Source organism: Lissotriton helveticus, chromosome 11, assembly GCF_964261635.1.
Source record: "Lissotriton helveticus chromosome 11, aLisHel1.1, whole genome shotgun sequence".
Taxonomy (NCBI): Eukaryota; Metazoa; Chordata; class Amphibia; order Caudata; family Salamandridae; genus Lissotriton; species Lissotriton helveticus.
The window spans coordinates 834,353,206-834,376,552 of NC_136072.1; the positions used below are offsets into that span (position 1 = coordinate 834,353,206).

A 23,347-nucleotide genomic window follows, 5' to 3' on the forward strand; every position below is an offset into this window, starting at 1 on the left:
TGTGTATTGTGAGAACCAAAGAACAGTTAAGTGACAGTAAGTGAATATATACAGGTTTCTACTGGGGGTATTTACAAGGAAAAGGAAAGTGACCATGAACAATAATTTTCACAATAGTTAGACAGTGGCTATCTACAATCATAGGCACTGTTTGTATGGTTCATTTCCATATGGCGTCGACAGCGTTTCGACCCGGAAGGTGAGGGGTCTCGTCAGGACCAATCGTTGTGGGACATCTAGGGGAATGGAAACATTCGGTGAGGGCATGATACTATGTGTCTGGGATTATAGGTATTAAGGGACCACTTGGATTACTGATTTACCTTGGCTAAGGTGTGCTTGCTATTCAAGAAGAGCAACCCATGCGTGAATAGGAGCGTTGAAATTACTTACAGTGAACCCGGCCAGGTACTGTGGCATGGTGGAGAAGGGAAAGAAAGGGGGGGAGAGGAGGTAAGAACGTGGTACAATACACGTGGCACAGACCTAAGCACATAATGCCTGCCTAGCCATAGTACTTACCACTGTGGGTGGTAATGTAGAGGATGGAGAGAAGACCCGTCCTGGGATCAGGTACTGGGTCTATGCCCGCAGGGGGTCGAATCGAATTTGGGCGACCGAGGCCGCCAGTGTTGTTAATCGAGCCGAGTGGTTTCTGACAGGAAGATGCCTGGAAATCGAAGAGGCAGAGGCTATTTAGACACGGGTATTGTGTGAGGCAGGGCTGGTAAGATCGTTATGGGAGCCGCAAGGGGTGTCATACCTGTGATTCTGAAAAGCAGCGCGCAATCGCGTTTCTCAGTCTGCCTGGGTCCGACTGAGAACTCGGTGTGGCGCGTTAGCCAGCGTCCTCAAGGATATACCGTATTGCGCGTAGTGCGTGTGCAGGCCTTACAAGGAGAGCGGGGCGCTCAGTCCTCGTCAGTGTTCAGGACAGGGAAGTGCGGTCTACATGGAGACCTCGATGCGGGCAGTTTACACTTGTGTGTCTACAAGGAAAGCACGTGTGGTTTTCATGGTGTAGGGCAGATGCTGTCGAGAGGGGCTGCGATCTTGGGCCTGCTTGTATAGATGCAGTGGGTTTAGCTATTGTGAGACCATATAGCTAATCAGTATCATGTTACTGATCAGTACATTTTATGCAGTGGGTTAGCCATGGAGTGTACTAACCATTATGAGACCATATCACTAATCAGTACAAGTTATGCATCTGGTGACAACATAAGTCGTGAACGGCGGTACAATGGGTTAAAACAGGATAAAAAGCCATGTTAAATTTTGACCTGTCATAAGGACAAACATTATATTACACATCATGGTTTATAATAATGCAAATCATAAGGACAACAGCTTAATCAAGTGAATTGTTGGCCGATATATGTGTGGATGACTAGGCATTGTGTTCCTCCTTGGGAGTATCATGCAATCATTTAGACTCTGTGTGCATAAGTAGTCTACATGGTGCCACATTTGATGACAAAAGGAGCCGTGAGTAGTGGTGCATTATCACCTTCAAATCTCATGACGAGCTCAGCTCGTCATGAGCCATGGTGCTCGTGTGCTCATGACGAGCTCAGCTCGTCATGACCTTTAGAACGCTCACACACTGGGCTAATTGCCCTGCTGTGCGAACGTTCTAAAGAAACAGGTGTGGTCATGACGAGCTCAGCTCGTCATGAGCACATGACCACCGTGGCTCATGACGAGCTGACCTCGTCATGAGCACAGGGGCGCTGTGCGCGCCCCCCAGTACAGCATGGGAATTTGCCCAGCTGCGAAGGGGTTAGAGGATAACCATGTTGAATTAATCCATAGTTAAACAAAGTACTACATAACAAACACGTTTGTGAAAATGCCTCCCTCCTGCCTTGATCCCCTTTCTGCTATGCTTTATACTTTGATTCTGCCTCTTCCGCTGTGCCTCTGCCTTGTTCTGCCTTCCCCTCTGTTTTGTTTGCCTTTTCACGTTTTTGCCTTTGTCAATCTTTCTGTAATCTTTCAAGGACGTCTGTTTGCTACCTGGCTTGTCTCCTTCCTCCACCTTCTTGTTGCTGTCCTTCCTTCACTTCATCTGGGACTTCTTAATTGCATTGCTATCAATCTCCCCATTTTCTTTGCTTTTTTACTTGTCCTCCCACTCTCTGGTATTGCTCCGCCTCCCTTCCTATCTATCTCTCTGCTGTACTTCTCTTCCTGCCTGTTTCGCTCCCTGTCAGCTTTGCTCTGTCCCCGTTCCTATCTTCCTACTGGTTTCGTTCTGTATCCCTACTTGTAGGTTTTTCCTGTTGTCTTTCTCTCTTTTCCTGTTTTTCATTCTGCCTCCGTGTCTATCTCAAACTTTAATGACTTGCATAGTATATCTTACTGTGTTATCTATGGGTATAACCTGCACACCTATGCTTTTTTATAATAAAGGTTGCAAGAGTAATTAACGCTCCTGTGATTTTTCAAAGTTTGTGTGTTACCTTGAGCCTTAACCCCGCCACTGTTGGGTTTAGAATTAGCTACAAATGGATGGGTACAAATCCTATCACATATTACAAGGTGCACCACTCTTCCCCATACTGTGCAAATCTACTTGGATGAAGTTCATAAACAAATTCCATATTTACAACATTTTAACCCTGGTTTTAATCAATGTAAACACATTGTAACCATATGCTCACTTCTATTTACAATCACAGAGGAACATATACATATGACCATCTCATATATGGCCTCTGTTGTACAATATTTTTTATTTTCCTCTAAACATTATACATTTGACATGAGGTTTCTTCCTACTATGCTGTGTTCCGAATGCATTTCGGGAATCCCTTCATCAGGGGAACTCTACAATAAACAATTAATACATAAATGTCCCTACATTATATGCAATATATAAATATAAATCAATATAAAGGTTTCACCGGAAGGTAAACACAAGCTTATCAACTCCAAGGTCAGTGTCACTGCGTGCATGATGTTTAAGGAATACATAAATCATCCATTGACATCCCTCTACCAACATCTTGATGGTGCTCATGTGTTTGCATTATCTCCAATGCAAATGTGCTTAAGTGCCCTAAATAAAGTTTCACCACCCTGCTCTAAGTGACTGCAGCTGATCAAAAAACACATACCCGGTAAAGGATCAACCTCAGCACCCATTGGTTTGGAGATGCTATAAATTAAATCAACATGAATGTTAGACTTCCATCACATCCCCCATCAGAAAAGTAATTACATCCAGCCAAATTTAAATCATCCGGGCACTTACTTCACAAGTCCTACAACCATGGGACGATATCAATCAAACCGAAACGAGAATGTGCTGTTTGTTTAGCCTGAAAAAATATATGTGGTCAGTGGTCCAGTCGCAAGACTCTTTCCATACCCCAAACGTAACTCTATACCAACTTAAACTTACTTCAATCTGTCAAGCCTCTTACTTCTATATTATCATCCCTGCAAGGCTATACCAGATCATCATTGTGGCGTTTAAATCTCCCATTGACCTCCATGTTAACCTGACGTTATGACTAGCGTCAATGTCATGGAAAGCGGACTCGTTGGCAACAGTGAAACTAACTCCAAGCGATAGCTTCTGAATGTTGCGGCGCTCAAAAAATACACCAGATACCAACTGTAGTAAAAGCCATGTCTAATTGGTGCCCATATATTTGTATATGAAACAAGTATCCGATTTTTGCTGTTGTACACTCCTACAACAACTTGTGTCTCTTTAAGCATCGCATCCGGTAGGCGTAGAGTAATAAAAATACATGCAGGAAAATAAGTGAAGAAATGAAACAAGTGTATTCATGTGACTATGTAATGCAATATGCATACTACTTAAATGTGAAATACGTCCAAATGCTGTAGGATGCAATATCTTGCCCTCAAACCAGTGCCGTGTGCACTAATCCTCTGACCTTGTATCCGAAACTATATATGCCAGACTGTGTTCAAAAATGCCAATGGAACATTTAAGGAGTTGGCTGCTTTGTGTGTACCAACTAGAATAAGCATGTTAACCAAATCATATACATGATACATTATGCATTATACAAAATATATTCCTTCCTGGTTGCCAAGTTGTTAATAGACAACTCCATTATGAAAGTCAATCAATCAAATCAATGATGTATATTGTGCGGATTTATAAAAAACAGACCATCTCAATTTGATCGTTCAGACCAAATGGTGACATGGTATTCAACCGTTTTATCCATTGTGTCTCTTTTTAACTAGCTGTTGTTTACTGTCTCTGTGTGGTGCAACCATTATTTTTTCCAAATGGTAAAGCCGACTTTGGGAATAGTATGTTTTTTTTGCACCCAATATGCAGCTAAGCATGAATTAATATTACTTGTTCTGATCATGCTTTTATATTCTGTAAGTCTTATTGTAACTTTCCTCGTTGTTCTCCCAACATACACTAGTCCACACTGACATTTAATGGCATAAATGACCATTTCAGAATTACAGTCTGATGGGTGATTCAATTTGATCTTCTTGCCTGTATGTGGGTGCGTAAATGTGTTCCCTACCATCACATTGCCACAATGACCACAGTTGAAACATTTTTGCATACACGTAGTTTGAACTTTGAGTCTTGGTGTAGGTCTGCGTTTCAAAAGTTCCTTCAAATTTTTAGAACGTGAGTGTGCAAACAAGGGTTTTGCAGTGAATACTTACTTGAAATCTGATTCTTGCTCAATTAACTCCCATCTTTTCAATATACTTTGTTTTATTGCCGGAGTAGCCGTAGAGAATTTTACCACGAAAACCTCTCTTTTTGCTGTTTGTTTCATGGTTTTCTTTTGTAGATCTGAACGTTTCATCTGTTGAACCTTTTGTTGTGTGGTTTCCATGATTTCCAATGGATACCTTCTTTGCTGGTATTGACGTGATGCTTCCTCAATGGTTTGATGACATATCTCTGGATCTGACGTAATTCCCTTAATCCTGATGAATTGTGAAAGTGGTAGATGATTTTTGAGTGACGATGGATGAAAACTTTGGAAGTGTCGGGCATTATTTTTGTCGTTTTGTTTCCTATATACCCTTGTATGGAGATTGCTTTCTTTGAGTTCTATTGAAATATCCAAACCATTAATTGATTCATGACTGATTTGGTGTGTGAATTTGATGCGAGGATTAGGTGTGTTCAAGATTCCAGTCAAATGTTCCAGTTGTTGTTTTGAACCCTTCCATAACAATAGATCATCTATGTACCTCAAATATGTTAGTTAGTTGTCTTGCCACTCCTTCTGTTGTACAATGTACCTGTCCTCATACCTGGCCATGAAAATGTTGGCATATGTGGGTGCCCCTGGAAAACCCATTGATGTGCCTGTGCTTTGAAGATAGACACCATCCTTCCAAGAAACTAGGGCTTTTCAGGCAACACGCGGATCGGTCAATCAAATTCTAAAACAATTGGAGTATACATTTCGCAAAGAAGTCAATCAGCTGTTACATGCAACAACACTTATACCATATCACAAATTTAAACGCATACCTAGAGGCCAAAGAATTTCCCTGCGTTCCATGTTATTTAGGTTTAACAAACCATTCATGACAAGGTGGTATGCAATAATCAATAACTGTTCATTGGATCTCATACTTTTAACCATTGAGAAATTATCAAACATTCTCAAGGAACTAGCTTCGGAAGTTCACGACTTAAAAACTGAGCTGGAGAAGAGGATGGACACTGAATCTTGGACCAACACTCTCAATGAGATAAATGAGAAACTTGGTGAGCATGCCAGAGAAATCCATGAACATTCAAGAGGGATACACTAGATAATAAACTTGATGAAGTATATTGAAAAGATGGGAGTTAACTGAGCAACAATCAGATTTAAAGGAAGTATTCACTGCAAAACCCTTGTTTGCACTCTTATGTTCTAAAAATTTGAAGGAACTTTTGAAACGCAGACCTACACCAAGACTCGAAGTTCAAACTATGGTTCTGCGAAACATTTTAACAGTAGTCATTGTAGTAATGTGATGGTAGGGAACATATTTACGCACCCACATACAGGAAGGTAGATGAAATTGAATCGCACATCATACTGTAATTCTGAAATGGTCATTTACTCCATTAAATGCCTGTGTGGACTAGTGTATGTTGGGAGAACAACGAGGAAAGTTCAAATAAGACTTACAGAACATAAAAGCATGATCAGAACAAGTAATATGAACTCATGCTTAGCTGCTCATTGGGTGCAAAAAAACATACTATTCCCAAAGTCAGGTTTATCATTTTGGAGAAAATAATGGTTGCACCACACAGTGACAGTAATAAACAGTAGCGTAAAAAGAGACACAATGGATAAAACAGTTGAATACCATGTCACCATTTTATCTGAATGATAAAATTGAGATGGTCTGTATTTTATAAATCCGCTCAACGTGCATTCATCAATTAAATTGATTGAATGTCATGATGGAGTTGTCTATTAACAACTTGGCAACCAGGAATGAATATCTTTTGTATTTTGTATCATGTATATGATTTGGTTAACATGCTTATTCTAGTTGGTATACACAAGGCAGCCAACTACTTAAATGTTCCTTTGGCATTTTTGTACATAGTCTGGCACATACAGGTTTGGATACAAGGTCAGAGGATTAGTGCACACTGCACTGGTTTGAGGGCAAGATTATAATCTTACAGCATTTGGTTGTTTTTCACATTTAAGTGGTAGGCATATTGCATTACATAGTCACATGGCTACACTTGTTGAATTTTTTCACTTATTTTCCTGCATGTATTTTTTATTACTCTCCGCCTACCGGGTGTGATGTTTAAAGAGGCACAAGTTGTTATAGGATTGTACCACAGCGAAAATCGTATACTTGTTTCATATACAAATATATGGGCACCAATTAGACATGGCCATTACTACAGAGGGTATCTGGTGATTTTTTGAGCACCACAACATTCAGAAGCTATAGCAGGGACTTAGTTTCACTGTTGCAGATGAGTCCCCTTTCTATGTCATTGACGCTGGTCGTAAAGTCAGGTTAACCTGGAGGTCAATTGGAGATTTAAACACCACAACGATGATCGGGTACGGCCTTGCAGGGACGAGAATATAGACGTAAGAGGCTTGACCCATTGAAGTAAGTTTAAGTTGGTATAGGATTACGTTTGGGGTACGGAAAGAGTCCTGTGACTGGACCACTGACCACATATATACATATATTTTTTCAGGCTAAACGAACAGCATATTCTCGTTTAGGTTTGATTGACATCTCATGGTTGCAGGATTTGTGAAGTATGTGCTTGGATGGTTTAAATTTGGTTGGATGTAATTACTTTTCTGATTCGGGACATGATGGAATTCTAATATTCATGTTGGTTTAATTTATAGCATCTCCAAACCATCAGGTGCTGAGGTTGATCCTTTACCGGGTATGTGTTTTTTGATTGGCTGCAGTCACTTAGAGCAGGGTGGTGAAACTTTATTTAGGGCACTTTGGCACATTTGCAATGGAGATAATACACACACATGAGCACCGTCAAAATGTTGGTACAGGGATGGCAATGGATGATTTATGTATTTCGTAAACATCATGCATGGTGACACTGACCTTGTAGTAGCAACACAATTGATAAGCATGTTTTAATCTTCCGGTGAATGGTACATACATGAGAAGCGCCTAAACCTTTCTATTGATATATTGCAGATAATGTAGTGAAATGTATGTATTAATTGTATCTGAAAGAGACACGTTAGTGATAGATTCCTTACCTTAGAATATCCTCAGGTGTCAGACTGGATCCGGAAATTTTTGCGTAGCAGTACCCTTGCACGTCGGTAGGCGTCGTCTGCGGCTCCGCGTCCGTCATCGGCGTCGTGGGCGCCGTGATGACGTCGTCGGAGTACTTAGACGCCGCCTCCGCGTGCTGACGTCAGTTCTTCTTTTTTCCGCGCCAGCAGCGCAGATCCGGAAAAAGTGGTACCTTGGTCTTTTTTGACTAAACTTTTTGATCTCTTTTGATCATTCTTTTTCGAGTCTTCGACTCCGAACGGTGCCGGTAGGGATGCCAGGTTTTAAGCCATGTGAGGATTGCGACCGACTGATGTCGGTCACCGACCCTCACTGTCAGTGTCTCCTCTGTCTCGGCGTCGACCACGACGACAAGACCTGTTCCGACTGCCGGGCCCTGACTTCGAAAGCTAGGCGGGAGGGGTCCCGCAAGCGACTCGAACTCCGGCAGTCGGCCCCGTGCCGAGAAAGGTCCCGGTCCGGACGGAGGTCGTGGGACCGGTCGCGGGAGCGGAGCCACCATAGCTCCGGGAGTCGACATCACTCCTCTGTGTCGAAGTCGTCAGGTAAGCACAAGAAGTCGAAGAGACGTCATCGCTCTTCCGAACCCCCCGACGCTCGCTCGACGCGGCCGGGGGTTCAGGTGACACCACCCAAGCGGCTCCGTCGGAGTCGCAGGTGTCGCGTCCGGCCCCATACCCTCCGGTCCCTGGGCCGCGCGTGACGCCGGAGGAGATCGAGCGGTTCCTCATGACCATGAGGTCCCTCACTCCCCCGGCGGGTTCCGCGGCGCCTTCGGGCCCAGAGTACCCGTCTGGGGGCCCTAGCGGGTCGGGGGCTTCGGCCTCGGCGCCGCCGGTGCCTTCGGGCCCCACTGGATCCGGTTCCGGATCCGGGTCGTCGCCGGTGGACCTAACGACCTCCCCGGCGCCGGCCCCTCAGGTGTCACCCCCGGCGCCGTCGTCGGGCGGCGCCGTCCCCGAGGCCTCCCTCGACCCAGCTCTGGCGCCGGAGCGGCGCCGCTTGGCGCCGCTTCAGATGCCATTCGGAGAGTTCACCTTTCATGAGCCGGCCCCATTATTTGACACCCCTGGGTACCAGGAGATGGGTGATGAGGAGGATTGGGAGGGGTCTGAGGACCCTCTGATACGGGATTGTCAGTCCCAGGAGGACTGGACAGGTGGACTTGGGGATGCCAGTGGTCTGGACATATCACCAGACACTGGCTTTGTCTCCCCCCCTACCGTGGCTACGGAGGAGGGGGCTACCTATAGAGTGGTGCTGACGCGGGCGGCCAAGGCCTTGGGCCTTGAACTCCCCGTCGCGGCCGTGAGGACTAACCTCCTCACCGAGGTCCTTAAACCGCAGTCAAGCTCGGCCGAGCCTCTCCTGCCGTTTAATGAGGCCTTGACCGACGTTCTTTTGGGCACTTGGTCCAGGCCCGCTACAGGTTCGCCTGTAGATAGGAACGTGGCCAGACGCCACCGCCCTGCCCCGGGCGACCCTTGTTTCCTGTCCACCCACCCCACCCCTGAGAGCCTGGTGATCCAGGCCTCCAATTCCCAGACCGCATTCCCGTCGGTTCCGCCTGACAGGGAATCCAAGAGGTATGAGCAATACGGCAAGAAGGTATTCTCCTCCCTCAATTTGGGACTGCGGTCTTCCAACACTGTGAGAAGTTGGCCTGATATATGATGTTCACTAGTTCTAGTGACCACCTTGTATCAGTCCAAACAACCCTTATGGTGATTGGTTGTAAGTCAACCTTATAGACCAGCTATCCTAATGGTAGCATGGACAAAGCAGACTTAGGCTAAACTCTTTTGGCATGTGAAGCCAGCTGTTTTACCACAATATAACCCCTTGAATACCAGATGAAAGGACACCACACAGGTTGTTATGAAAATAAACAGTATATTTATTAATAACAACACCTCTGAACTCTTTATGAGGTCAGAGGGCTAAGCACATGACAATCTCTTATGAAAAAGACGACAAGTTGCAAAAAATTACAATGGTGCCTTAGAGGCACGACAAACCATATACTAAGTAAGTGGAATGTGAGAGTCGATAGGAAGAATGGAGCTGTCCAGTGGCTGGAGGTTCGCTAGGACTACGCTATCTTCACCTTAGGTAAGTAATAGGAGGCCCATGGGACGCGTGTGCAGAGTGTGAACTCACACGCGAGATGCGTAACAACGTCTATGGACAGTACAGTTCAAGTTAAAGGTGAGTATGGACAATCCTGACGAGGTAGGACTAAAACGACTGTGGAACTGGACACTAGGACAGTTAAACTACCCTTGAGCACCAAAATGCTCTTGTTACCTCACCCACGGACTGCGGGTGCACAGGTGTCAAAGTGCGTCGGGTTCTCGCGTTGAAGTCTATGGAGCCTGAAAGAAAAGATGCTGCAGGCGACCAGGAGGAAGATGTCCGGAGCGATCCAAGGGTGGATCGGTGAAGAAGAAGACCTGAAAGCAGAGGGGACAATGTTCACAGTCACTAGCCAGTGACTGGAGTGGAACCAGGAAGGAACCAGATGTCGACGTCGCGATCAGGTGAAGAGTGGACGCTTGACTCTGCAGCCACGTGGACCAGGAGGTGTCTTCGATGACCAGGATGGAGGCACGAGCTGTCCCACGCAGGCTCTCGCTGTCGGCGGTGTTGGATCCGGAATCGGCGTCAACAGGCCTTGGCAAAGGCAACCCACGCGGTGAGTGGAGAAAGCGTCTGGTGCGGACTAGGAGAGTTCGGGGTGCCCCTCTTTTGGAAGGGGGCAAGGGCCAGTCTGGAGCAACCAGACCAGCAGCAAAGATTCAAAGGTTTGTCGTCTAGGAGGCCACTAGCCAGCCGGCATGTGACCAGACAACGCGTCGAGCAGCAAACAAGCAGAAGGGCCCCACGCAGATCTCGTGGACGCTGGAGGGCTGATCTTCGGTGCAGGGGCTGCTCGGGGCTGGGGCTTCTCAGTCCCCAAAGCACTTGGTCGAGTTTACCTCGGGGGTCGTGCTGTAAGCGAAGTGCAGGTTTGTTCAAGATGGCCGGTCCCACGTGTCTCGTCGCACCCACGGGTCTCAGCTTTGCTGCAGATGTGAGTTGAGGTCGGAGAGGTCTGGGAATCCGGGTCTCGTCGAGCTCTGAAGTCTGGATCCTCGAGGGAAGACGACAAAGTGAAGCCGCTGGACGCTTGATGATGCCTGCAGATGCAGGGTGGACACTCCTTGCCCACAAGGGAGATTTCTTCAGTCTTCTGTGGAGCAGAACGTCGAAGTCCAGAGTTTCTTCTTGTAGAGTAGTTCAGGATTAAACTAATTTGCAATGGGACCAGCTCCTACCTTTATCCTGCTAAAGGGGGCTGTACTGCTGACCAGGTCCCTTCCCTGGGTGGGACCAGGAAGGGGGGTGGTTACACCCCCTATCCTTTGTCCGGTTTCCCGCCAGAGCTGGGGCTGGAGTGCCCCAGCAACTGGTTTGAACCGGTGTATGCACAGGGCACCTTGTGTGCCCCAGGCATGTCTCATTCCTTTCAGGCCTATCCTACCCAATACACAAAATCCTGTCTGAGGTGGTGCTAGCACCTCCCAAGGCAGGAAACCCTTTGTCCAAGCCGCCCTCGCTGGAAGGACTCCCAGCAGCAGGAGGTCAGACTTGTGTCTGTGGTGGCAGCATCCATTTTGTGATGCCAAGGCTCGAGTTAACTTTAACCGGGGTTTACAGTTACTTACATGTCGTGTCCCTCTAGAAGGGTGGAATGCTACCCCCGTCGCCAGAATTGGCGAGGGGGTAGTATTCCAATTCGTATGACACCTTACTCTACATGTTTTGATAATGTTATACCAGAGTTAGCATTCAACCGCGAGGTCGATAATGCACTTAAGAGTATATGGTATAGCGTTATCATGGAACAGCTATTAGGACTTGGTTCCGCAAGCTGCAGACGGGCTCAGCTTATGCCAGAGCACCATCTCACATAATTCCAAGCACTCTGCCTTCAGGATTGTTAAGGCCTGCCATAGGAGTGACTGATAGGAGGATATGTGTCCATTTTAGGGTTAGATATAGGTATACTATATCTACAGCAAAGGGTGATTACACCACCTTGCCCCAGCTGTCGTGCAGCCAGTTGTGTCAGTTTTAGATGGCCAGCCAGGGGTGGCATAATACATGCTTCAGCCCCTGGTAGGCCCTGGGTACACCTATGCCCTGGATACCTAAGGTATACTGTACAGGGACTGATAAGGTGGCCCAGTACCAATTGGTAAATGCACCTAAAGTACATGGTTGTCAATTTAGAGAGAGAACAGCTAGGCTGTGGGTCTGATTAGCAGGCCCACAGCCAGGGAAAGTCGTAAACCAGTGAAGCAAAAAGCAAAAAATCTGGGGTGACCATAGGATTGCAGACCCCACTCTCCTACAAACACCGCATGCCTCTTGGGCCGCTACACCCACTCCCTGTGGGATACGGTCGCGGACGTGCTGCCAGAATGCCCGTTGGAGGTACGGGCTAAACTCGGCCAAGCCCTTGTGGAAGGCCGAGATGTGTGCCTATTCGTGTCAGGTAACGCCCCGCTCTTCGGGATCCGGGTGATGCTCAAAGGGTCCACCTCCAGACCTCCCCAAGCTTGGTTCCGATCTGTACACAAGCTTAGAGGTGGTCTGGCGAGGGAAAAATGTATAAGGCCGGGATGGTGCGGCCCGAAGGGTATCAACCTGAAAAACAAAGGAAGAACCTGTTACCACCACTCTATGGCACCTCACTACATAGACGTCTCAATGAGGCCGTAAGCGTACCTTGTTAGGATTACCGGTGTGGAACAACCAACGCGGTCACCTGACGCTCTTCTCGTGTGTAACTCCCTGAGATATACCTACAACGACACAAGCACAGGTTATTCCTTTCCTGCTCTCCGCTATAAGTCTCTATCCTTTCCGCTACCCTTTTGTGTACGTACCAGAGCCTCACACCCCGATGACACTAATGAGCATGACAGGCCTCGCCCTTCACCGGTATTGTCAGCAATGATACCAATGGTTGACCAATTCCCTACTTCTGTTCCGTCACAGAAGCAAATGCGGGATTTCACAGTTGCACCAGAGCCCAAATCAAATGGAGAAATAGAAAACAATAAATAAAGGAAGGAACAATAAGCAAGGAGGGTCTAATGGCCAGATAGCCTCAAATCCTACCGCCAACCTCCAATGGAGTCTACAGAATCACTGGGCTCCCACGTTGACAGTAGCAGGCGTCTCTTCCTTCCCTCGGAGCGTTGCTCGCAATAGCCTTCCCTCTCCAAACCTGCAACGGGAGAGCAATGTCCAGCGTCCGTGTCTTCACGCTCAAAACAGCACCACAGCGCCGCAGAGTGTGTCAGCCGACGCACCTCCTCCGTCCAGGGAACACCGATCCAAAGGTGGTTGTGTCTTCGCGCAGCTCCTTTTGTGTGAAGCACTACAACCACTCCAACAAGGAGACCGCGTCTCCGATGCTTCCCCTCCGAGATGGCAAGGTTCCCGACCCAGCCGGGTCGAACACACTGGAGTCCGTGTCTTCACCCCTGAACCAGCGAAGCACCACGGAGAACAAGCAACTAACGGGCAGCTGCACCATTAGTCCAAACACCGCTAAACGAATCCGATACAACCCGACTTCCGGGTTCAGTCCCAATATGTAGGTTCCGCCCCCATATCACCGGGACTCCTGGGACTTGTAGTTTCCCAACTCTAGGTAGGCGCCATGGTCCGGGTCTCAAACCCTGACAATTCGGTGTGGACTGGATACCACCGACTCACTGAGCAGAGCCCCGTGCCAGCAATCGGCTGCCTTTCACTCCTTTTGTGGCAACGGAAGGGGTGTACCCACACGTGCTGCCAGCCACGCGGCGCAGGGTAATATCCAACGCCGTGGCGGCGGTCGGGGACAACGGCGAGGTCAGTCCACACCTTCCCCCGCGGCATCCGCCTCAAAGCCCTCCTAGTCCATGATTTCAGGCCCATGTGTCGCCAGTGGGTGGCAGGGTTCGCCATCACCTCCTCCACTGGCACACTGTCACTTCGGACAGGTGGGTGCTGCAAATTGTCCGAAGGGGCTACTCCCTCCCCTTTGAGACGACCCCTCCAGCCATGCCACCACAGTAGCACCGCGTATCGAGGGATCATTTGCGGCTTCTGCAGGAGGAAGTTACGGCCCTCTTGGCCAAGGGGGCCATCAAGCGCGTTCCTGGGCCAGAAGTAGGGTGTGGTTGTTACTCCCACTACTTTCTGGTACCCAAGAAGGGCAAAGGGGGCCTCCGCCCTATCTTGGACCTACGGAACGTCAACGGCTTCCTCCGGAAGGAGAAGTTCAAAATTCTGACACTGGCTCAGGTCCTAGCTGCCCTGGACCCAGAAGACTGGATGGTAGCGTTGGACTTGCAGGACGCTTATTTCCACATCCCCGTCCTGCCGGCCCACCAGCGCTACCTGCGGTTCACGGTTGGCCACAAGCACTTTCAGTTTACCGTGCTCCCCTTCGGCCTTACCAGCGCCCCACGGGTGTTCACAAAGGTGATGGCGGTGGTCGCAGCTCATCTGCGCAGGTTAGGGGTTTCAGTCTTCCCCCTACCTCGACGACTGGTTATTGAAGGCGGGCTCGCCCCAGACGGTCGTCAGCCACCTCCAGACGACGGCAGACCTCCTGCACCAGCTGGGGTTCTCCATCAATGTGCCGAAGTCACACCTGTGCCCCTCTCAGAAGCTCCTCTTCATCGGAGCGGTTCTTGACTCGGCGCAGTTTCGGGTTTATCCTCCCGAGCAGCGGGTTCTGGATATTCAGGCTCTGATTCCACTCTTTCAGCCTTTATCCCGGGTCTCGGTCAGGTTGACGCTGCTGCTTCTGGGGCTGATGGCCTCCTGCATCCTTCTGGTGCATCACGCCCGGTGGCGGATGCAGGCTTTGCAGTGGGACCTGAAGTTTCAGTGGGCTCAGCATCAGGGCAACCTTTCCGACCATGTCCTGATCTCGGAGGGCACTGCGAGACAGCTGCAGTGGTGGCTCACGGACCGCGATTGGGTCAGCGGCAGATCCCTCTCCCTTCCCCAACCGGAGCACGTAGTTGTGTCGGACGCGTCCCTCCAGGGCTGGGGAGGCCACATGGGAGAGGCGGAGATCAGAGGCCTCTGGTCTCCGGCAGAGTCCCGGCTCCATATCAACCTTTTGGAGCTGCGGGCGATTCGTCTAGCACTGAAGGCATTCATCCCCTCTGTCCGGGGGAGTGTAGTGCAGGTGTTCACGGACAACACGACCGCCATGTGGTACTGCAACAAACAGGGCGGGGTGGGGTCGTGGACCCTTTGCCAGGAGGCTCTGCGCCTCTGGCAGTGGCTGGAACATCAGAGCGTGACCCTGGTGGTTCAACACCTGGCAGGTTCTCTGAACGCCAGGGTGGACAAACTCAGCCGTCGGTGCATGATGGATCACGAATGGCGTCTGAACTCGGACATGGCGCAAGGCCTCTTTCAGCAGTGGGGAGAGCCTTGGTTAGATCTATTCGCCACCGAAGAGAACGCGCAATGTCATCAGTTCTACACGTTGGAATTTCTAAGGCGGCACTCGCTCGGCGACGCTTTTTGTCGCGAGTGGAGTTGCGGTCTGTTGTACGCCTTTCCGCCTATACCACTTCTGCCCAGAGTGCTGAGGAAGATCAAGCGCAACCGGGCACAAGTCATCCTTGTGGCTCTGGACTGGGCACGAAGGTACTGGTATACCGAGCTACTCAGTATGTCAGTCGATCCCCCGGTTCGTCTGCCTCTTCAGGAGGACCTTCTGTCGCAGCAGCAGGGGACGGTCCTCCACCCAAACCTGTCCAGTCTCCACCTCCATGCTTGGAGATTGAGCGGCGACAGTTGAGGCCATTTGACTTGCCTCCTGAAGTCTGTAATGTCATTCTGGCAGCCAGGCGTCCCTCCACAAAATCGGTATACGCCTGCAGGTGGAATAAGTTTGTGGCATGGTGCACAGCAAAGGCTGTGGATCCACTTTCTGCCCCTCTTTCTGAGGTTCTTCTCTTCCTCCTTTCTCTTGCCCAGCAGGGCTCTGCTCTGGGCACTGTCAAGGGCTACCTTTCTGCCCTTTCAGCCTTTCTTAGGCTGCCTGATCAACCTTCTTTGTTCAAGTCCCCAATTGTAAATAGGTTTTTGAAGGGCATCACACACACGTTCCCTCCTGTTCCGTTTGTGATGCCTCAGTGGGACTTGAACCTTGTTCTTACATTTCTGATGTGCGCTCCCTTTGAGCCACTTCACAACTGTCCTCTCCGCCTTCTTACTCTGAAGACTGCTTTCCTGGTTGCCATCACCTCTGCCAGGAGAGTGAGTGAGCTCCAGGCGCTTTCGTCTAAACCCCCTTTCCTTTGTGTCCATCCGGACAAGGTTGTGTTGCCGACTAGGCCATCTTTCCTGCCCAAGGTTGTCACGGCCTTCCACATCGGGCAGTCTATCACCTTGCTTACCTTCTTTCCGCCACCGCATCCCTCTAAAGAGGAAGAGCGGCTCCACCGTCTGGACACAAAACGTGCGCTCTCTTTCTATCTGGATCGCACACGCCAGTTCCGGGTGGATGACCAACTCTTTGTTGGTTACGTGGGAAGGGAAAGGCGGTGCACAAGCGGACCATCTCTCGGTGGATCATCTTGTGTATCCAGGCATGTTACTCCTTGGCCAAAAAGGAGCCCCCTGTTGGATTACGGGCTCATTCCACTCGGGCCACGGCGACTATAACTGCCCTGGGCCGGGGAGTGCCCTTGCAGGACATTTGCCAGGCAGCTACGTGGGCCTCGCTGCACACGTTTGCAAGACACTATTGCCTGGACAGTCAAGTCCGGAGGGATGGCTTCTTTGGCCGTTCTGTCCTCCAGGACTTTCTGGTGTGATTATTGGTTCGCAGACCCACCACCGGGGTTGGTATTGCTGGGGTATCTATTCTAAGGTAAAGAATCTATCACTAACGTGTCTCTTTCAGATGCACAAGTTACTACTTGTGTAACGATATATCTGTAAGAGACATTAGTTAGTGATAGATTCCTTACCGACCCACCCATCCTCCCCGTTCTGCGAACCGATATCTAGGGTTAAGGTCATCCCCTTTCAGGGCCCTAGTTTCAATGGCACCAGTGTTGGTTTTTAACATGGCTCAGCGCTTCTGGCGTGGAAAAGCTGTGTCTAAGAACTGACGTCAGCACGCGGAGGCGGCGTCTAAGTACTCCGACGACATCATCACGGGGCCCACGACGACGGACGCGGAGCCGCAGACGACGCCTACCGACGCGCAAGGGTACTGCTACGCAAAAATTTCCGGATCCAGTCTGACGCCTGGGGATATTCTAAGGTAAGGAATCTATCACTAACTAATGTCTCTTACAGATATATCGTTACACAAGTAGTAACTTGTGCTTATTGTAGAGTTCCCCTGACAAAGGGATTCCCGAAATGCATTGGGAACATAGAAGGAAGAAAAACCTAATGTCAAATGTATAATGTTTAGAGGAAAATAAAAAATATTGTATAACAGGCGATATATGAGAAGTTCGTATGTATATGTTCCTCTGTGATTGTAAATAGAAGTGAGCATATGTTTACAATGTATTTACATTGATTAATGGTTAAAATGTTGTAAATATGTGAAGGAACTTCATCCAGGTAGATTTGCACTGTATGGGCAAGAGTAGTGCACCTTGTAAAATGTGACAGGATCTGTACACTTCCATTTGTAGTTAATATCTCTCTTTGTGCCATATTCTTCATCCCTGCCTCTTTCTTCTTGCCTGCTATGTTGTGCCACCTTCCTAGGCTTTGCTACACTGCCCACAGTTCTTTCTCTTCATGTTGGACTTTTCTTCCTCACCTATAGTACCTGTCTTTCACTTGTCATGTTTTTGTTTGTCTTACTTTGTCTTCTCACTTGTCTTACTCTGCCCTTTCTGCCGCTATTCCCATTTTGCTCTTCTTTGCTGATTTGTTGTCACAGTGGACTTTGTTGTGTACAGTAGTTCCCATGAATCTCTTGCACTTTCTTCTAGCCCTGCTTTTCATCTTACTGTTATTGCCAAGATGTGCTAGACAAGCTGATCCACGGTGGCCTTCTACTGGCTGAAGAGGTAAGTGTAGCTCCAAGGGTTAGTTATGCAAGTGTCTGAGTTGGCTATTGGTGGCAGAGCTGGTTATAGAAGCTGGCATGGCATAGGCATGCATTGATTGGAGAGCTGAGCATACGTGAGTGGGGACGTTACACGTAACTGAGTTAGACATTAGCAGCTGGGGTGGCCGCCCTTGAGAATGGTTGACATTGAGGAGAGATGTGGGTAATGATGCTTAATGTGTGGCAGAAGTGGGTGTTAGTGGGGGAAGGGCATTTGTTACAGGTTTGCATCACTAGCTGAAAACTCTGAGGTAGACATTATTGTGAGTAGTAAACATTGGTTAGGGAGAATTGCTGCTGAGAGAAGTTGGGGTCTTCTAGTTACTTTGGCTTGAGGTCATTGAGGGGTGTCTCAGTGAAAAATGTGGGTCTTGGTGGCACAAGTGGGAATTGGATACCGAAGTGGACATGAATGGCGGAGGTCCCATACTTGTGGGGGACAGGCTATTGAATAGAACTTTTTTCTTTTGTGAGTACAGAGTCAGCAGGCTTAGCTAGTCTGTCCCAAAGTTGATACTGATTCAAGGTTCACACAATGTGGAAGAAGTCCAAGACTCCCACGGCCCTACTTCTTTCCTTGGTCCTCATTATTATTGAAAGTACTCTCTTTCTTGTTTATTATGTCCCAGGACTCTTTCTCTCTTCTGCACTCTGTTGTTTTACTTCTCATGAACTTTATTACTACGTTGATCTGTGCCTCAAACTTTCACATAGCTCTTTCCTTTCACATCTTCCTTTTGGCCCCTTCCTAACCGTTTACCTTGAATTCCTTTAGGTTCCTAGTCAGATGCCTGCATGTGACACTGGCAGGAGGCGTTTCCCCGAGAAGCTGCTTTGGAAGGCAATGGATGATTTCAGTGACTCAGACAGTGACTATGATGAAGAGTTTGGGAAACGTCGCTTTAAGGTAAGGACTTTGTTAATCCTAATCCCACTCTGAACCATTACATGGCCTCACTATGTAAAGCCAAACTATTTCACATTGCAGACGATGCTGTTTTCCTCTGCATCTCTATTCTGCCTTAACTCTGCGCATTGTTCTTCAGCTTGGCAGCAGACAGGAGTCCTGTATTACATTACCTAGTCCAACCTTCAACCTTGTGCCATTCTTTTTCCTCTTAGGTGTGGTGTTAGCCAAGACTTTTTGATTGAAACAAATATAAATATGTATAATATACTTATTTAAAGGTGCTTTCAGCCAGCTGTCTTTATCCATTGGTCTGTTGGTGTGCCATTCACATTTAGCTTTTCCCACTACAGCATACAGTACGAGGCAGAGGTTCAGCCCACTTCAGCCACTGGGTAATTTCACTCTGAGTGACTGCATTCTGCTCTGTCACAAGGTACACATCCACACCGTAGGTCGTTTTTTTCCAGTGCCAGTGTTCTTGTTTGTACTTTATTCTGTGTGGAGCACAGGGCACATTCCAGCTTTATCAGTTCTGTCTCCTGCTAATGGCGTTGTAAAATCCTTTTGGAGTGGCCTTTGTTTTTATTTTCTGACAGTTTCTATTTTTCAGCACACCAAATTCCATTTGAAACTGTTTTCATGAAGTTGTCATTTTTTAGTATGCACTCAATGACGTGCATTTCCATCTGCACTACTTTATGTTATTCTGGCATATGTTTTAATTGAGGGCTATGATTATATTTATAAACCAACTTAGTACATATGTCCTTTTTGTATGGCTTTTTAGCTTGCTTTCAGTGCTCTTGTATGTCGTTATATTAGTAAACTAGTTTAGTGTGTTGATCCTGTTCATGGCTTTCTGTGTGCTTTGGGTACTCCTGTATGTCTTGCTTGTATAGACATTTAACTATTATATTACCAATTGTAACTCTGCCACTTATTCCAGTTTCTTGTCCTATCTGTCTATCTGTGCAACTCTTTCCGTCAACTTTTGCAACTCTTTCCGTCTACCTTTGCAACTCTTTCCATCTATCTTTTCAACTCCGTCTGATCATTTATCTTCTCAACTTTGTCAGTCTATCTAGCTTAACAACTCTATCTTTGCAATTGCCATTTTGTTTGTGCAAACCTCTGTCTGTCTGTGTAAGCCTTTGTCTGTATTTCTGTGCAAGCCTCTGTCTGTCCAAGCCTTATTTTGTTGATCTGTGCAAGCCTCGCACTCTGTCTGTGCAAGCCTCTGTCAGTGGGGGCTTGTCTGTCTGTGCAGGCTTGTCTGTCTGTGCAACCTTCTCGGACTGTCTAAGTCTCTCTGTACAAGACTGACTGTGCAATTCTCGCTGCCTGCCTGTGCAAACCTCTGTCTGTTCAAGCCTCTCTTTCTGACTGTTCAAACCTCTCTGTTTGTGCAAGGATGTCTGTCTGGGCAAGATTCCCTACCTGTCTCTGCAAGTGTCTGCCTCTCTATATCTGCAAGCCTGTCTGGCTGTGCAAGCCTCTGTCTGTCTGTAAGAAAGTTTTTACAAAAATGTTACAAAAAGCATTAGCAAAGGCAAGAGGCTGTCAGCCAACGGTAAATCAATTGGCTTTTGTAAGTCTGGGGTTAGCCAAGACCTTTTGATTTTTTTACAGTTATGTGTGTAACAAGGTGTTCTATTCCAGACTTCATTCATTAGTCTGTTTTTGTGTCATTCATTTCTTTTGCCTCGCACTGCATCATGTATGCATCACGGGCCACTGGCGGATTTCACTTTTGATTTACAGCATCCTTTCACAAGGAAGCATATCAAAAAGTGATGGATGAAATACTTGGATTAATCTCAGCCACACTGATAATTACTTGGGCCAGCATCCCAATCCAATGTTATTCTACACAACATCCCCCTGTTGCGCACTCTCCCTTTGTACCTCCTGGGAGGGTATCAGTGAATAAATACATTCAATTCAACGATGTTTATGTCCTTTGAAAGATTGTTTATTATTATTGCACTCTTCATTTATATACACAAGCTTTCTTAATAATTCCACATTTTCTTTCTTGAGACGTTATTAATTTTCATAACGTTCAATATTCCCTGCTCCAATGGATTTCGAGCCGTATATGCTCTTCATCAGGGAGCCGTTTTCTAAATCAGGAAGCAATACACTCTGTTTTAATATATACATCCATATATCTCATAATACTTATACATTGCATGCATATCAAAAAAGGGTATAATCTGAATGTGATTACATTGTGTGCGTTTCCAGTGAATTAGATTAGGTGACCGTGTTTAATGTGACCATATAATGAGACTGTATTTGAATGTTTGATGGATCATCACAAAATGTTCCAGGAAGAAGCTGAGATGGCTGAGACATTTGTGGAAAGTTGTTGGTGAAAGATTCGTTAAATGACACTGAAGTTATAGGCAAACCAAAAAATTAATGTTGTGGTCCTAGCTATACCCACCTAGTGGTGACTGCCACTGAGATATATAAATATATATATCACAGGGTGATTGGGAAACACCCGCTGCCGCCAAATCAAAGGGCGCGTCGACACATGGACCTCCCAGTTGAGGTGCCGGGTTTTTAAGAACCCGGTGGTGCCAGGGAATAACACCCGAAGACCTCTGAGTTCTCCCTTGTTCCGGACCACAGAAACACGGAGTCTTCTAGTCGCAGTCAGAGATCAAGTTTTATTGGCAGCTACCAAGTAACATGTGTCCTAGAAGCACGACAACGCGGATCGTGTGTTCTCAGGAGACTGTTCCTTTTTACAGAACAAGCCTCCTTATATACAGAAATAATAGCTGCAAGCAAGAATTCTTGAGTTTATGATATGGCTGTACACATATTTCTACAACAATACAAAGAGCGAAGTCATGTAGGCAAGCCCATAGTTTGGACGTCCCGTTCGTGATAGATTACCCAGCCAGTCCCGGAACTCCCATCAGATATCGATGAAACCCCAATAAAGAAGGGCACCTCCTAGTCATAAAACTGGCCATAAACAAGGAACGCGGACAGGTGTGTGTGTGTGTGTAGAAAACATGATCTGTACGCGGTGAATGGTTTATGGTATGTTCTGTAGTAGGGGATCTCTGTGTATAGTCATAATCTAGTGAATAGTCCCGCCCATGTGCGTGGACCCCGGCAATCAAAAATAATCTCTTAAGTTGTCAAAAAATTGCAGAACTGCAAAGACACTTAAGAGAAAATTTAAAGACAAATAATGCAGCCTATATCCACAGGCTACACTGTCCAGTACTTCAACTAGAAATTCCACCAAAAATCCACAAACAGCAAAGCCTGTCCAGATTTCCCTTGCTTTTACTGCAAAACCCCTCAGAAATGATAGAGAGGAAGGCCTGGACAGACAAGCCCCATAGGCTGCCATTATGTGGCTTAAACAGGATACTGTGCCTTTAAGGAAACCTTCTAGAACCTTCTCCCAGTATCCCAGAATGCATAGCAGGTCCCACTGACTTCAGTTCTTTTTTCCGGCTCCTGCTTACAGGACCCTGGCATTGAGCTCTCCCTTGTTGCAAGGGGTTATTGCATGTTTTGGCACTTTTGTATTCTAAAAGTGTTGCAGTTTACTTTCTTGGCTTTCTCTTCTCTTCTGTGTGCTGCTTCAGGTGTTTTAGGGCTCTAAAATGCCTGGACTCTTTGTGAAGTGTCCAGCATGTGAGAGGAAGAAGGCCAGAGGTGATCCCCATGATGTCTGCATCGTCTGCCTCCCTGAAGATCATGTCCCTGAGGAGTGTGTCATCTGCCAGCAGTTTACAACTCGCACTCTGAAGGAAAGGGCGAAGATCAGGCTGTCTGGCCTTGAGGAGAGGCGCCTGCAGGCTGCAGGTGGGTCTGGGCAGTCAGGGAAGGTTCCCTCTGCCTCTGCTGAGGCCTCTGGGGGGCTCCCCAGAGGCAGGAAGCCCAGCAAGCGATCCCGGTCTCCGTCGACGTCGATAGCTTCGACGACGACGTCGAGAGGGATGACGGCGGTGTGCTCCCCGGGGCTCCGGGTCGAGACATCGGGACGACTCGACGTCGAAGCCACCGCGGACGAAGCCGCCGTCGACGTCGTCTTCGGCGTCGACGTCGAGGGCTTCATATCGACGTCGTAGACATCGGCGCTCGCCGTCGAGGCGACACCGCCGGTCGACGTCGAGGGGATCCTCGACGTCGAGAACATCCAGACGACGTCGGCGACGCTCGTCGTCGGGGAAGGACCGTTCGACGTCGAGGAGGCGCGCGACGTCGAGGAGAGAGAGGTCGACGTCGAGAAGAAAGAGGTCGACGTCGAGAAGAAAGAGGTCGACGTCGAGGGATCGGCGCTCGACGTCGAGGGATCGGCGTTCGACGCCGAGGAAGAAGAGGTCGACGTCGCGGAGGCGGCGTTCGACACCGGAGTCAAGGAAGCGCCCTTTGACGCCGGAAAAGCGACGCTCGACGTCGAGCAGACGGAGGTCGACGTCTAGGAGTCGGTCAGGCTCTCCAAAGCGTCGCAAGAG

The 23,347-nt window shown here is 47.9% G+C and overlaps 1 protein-coding gene across 3 annotated transcripts in view; it reads left to right on the forward strand.

Annotated features, from left to right (window-relative positions):
* Positions 1–23,347, forward strand: part of GPAT2 (glycerol-3-phosphate acyltransferase 2, mitochondrial) — a 1,306,638-nt gene that overhangs the window by 1,139,003 nt on the left and 144,288 nt on the right. For all 3 annotated transcript variants that reach the window (XM_078667014.1, XM_078667016.1, XM_078667015.1), the window contains 2 exons: positions 17,826–17,903; positions 18,720–18,851. In XM_078667014.1, the coding sequence (XP_078523140.1) occupies positions 17,826–17,903; positions 18,720–18,851 (210 nt within the window). The remainder of the gene's footprint in view (positions 1–17,825; positions 17,904–18,719; positions 18,852–23,347) is intronic.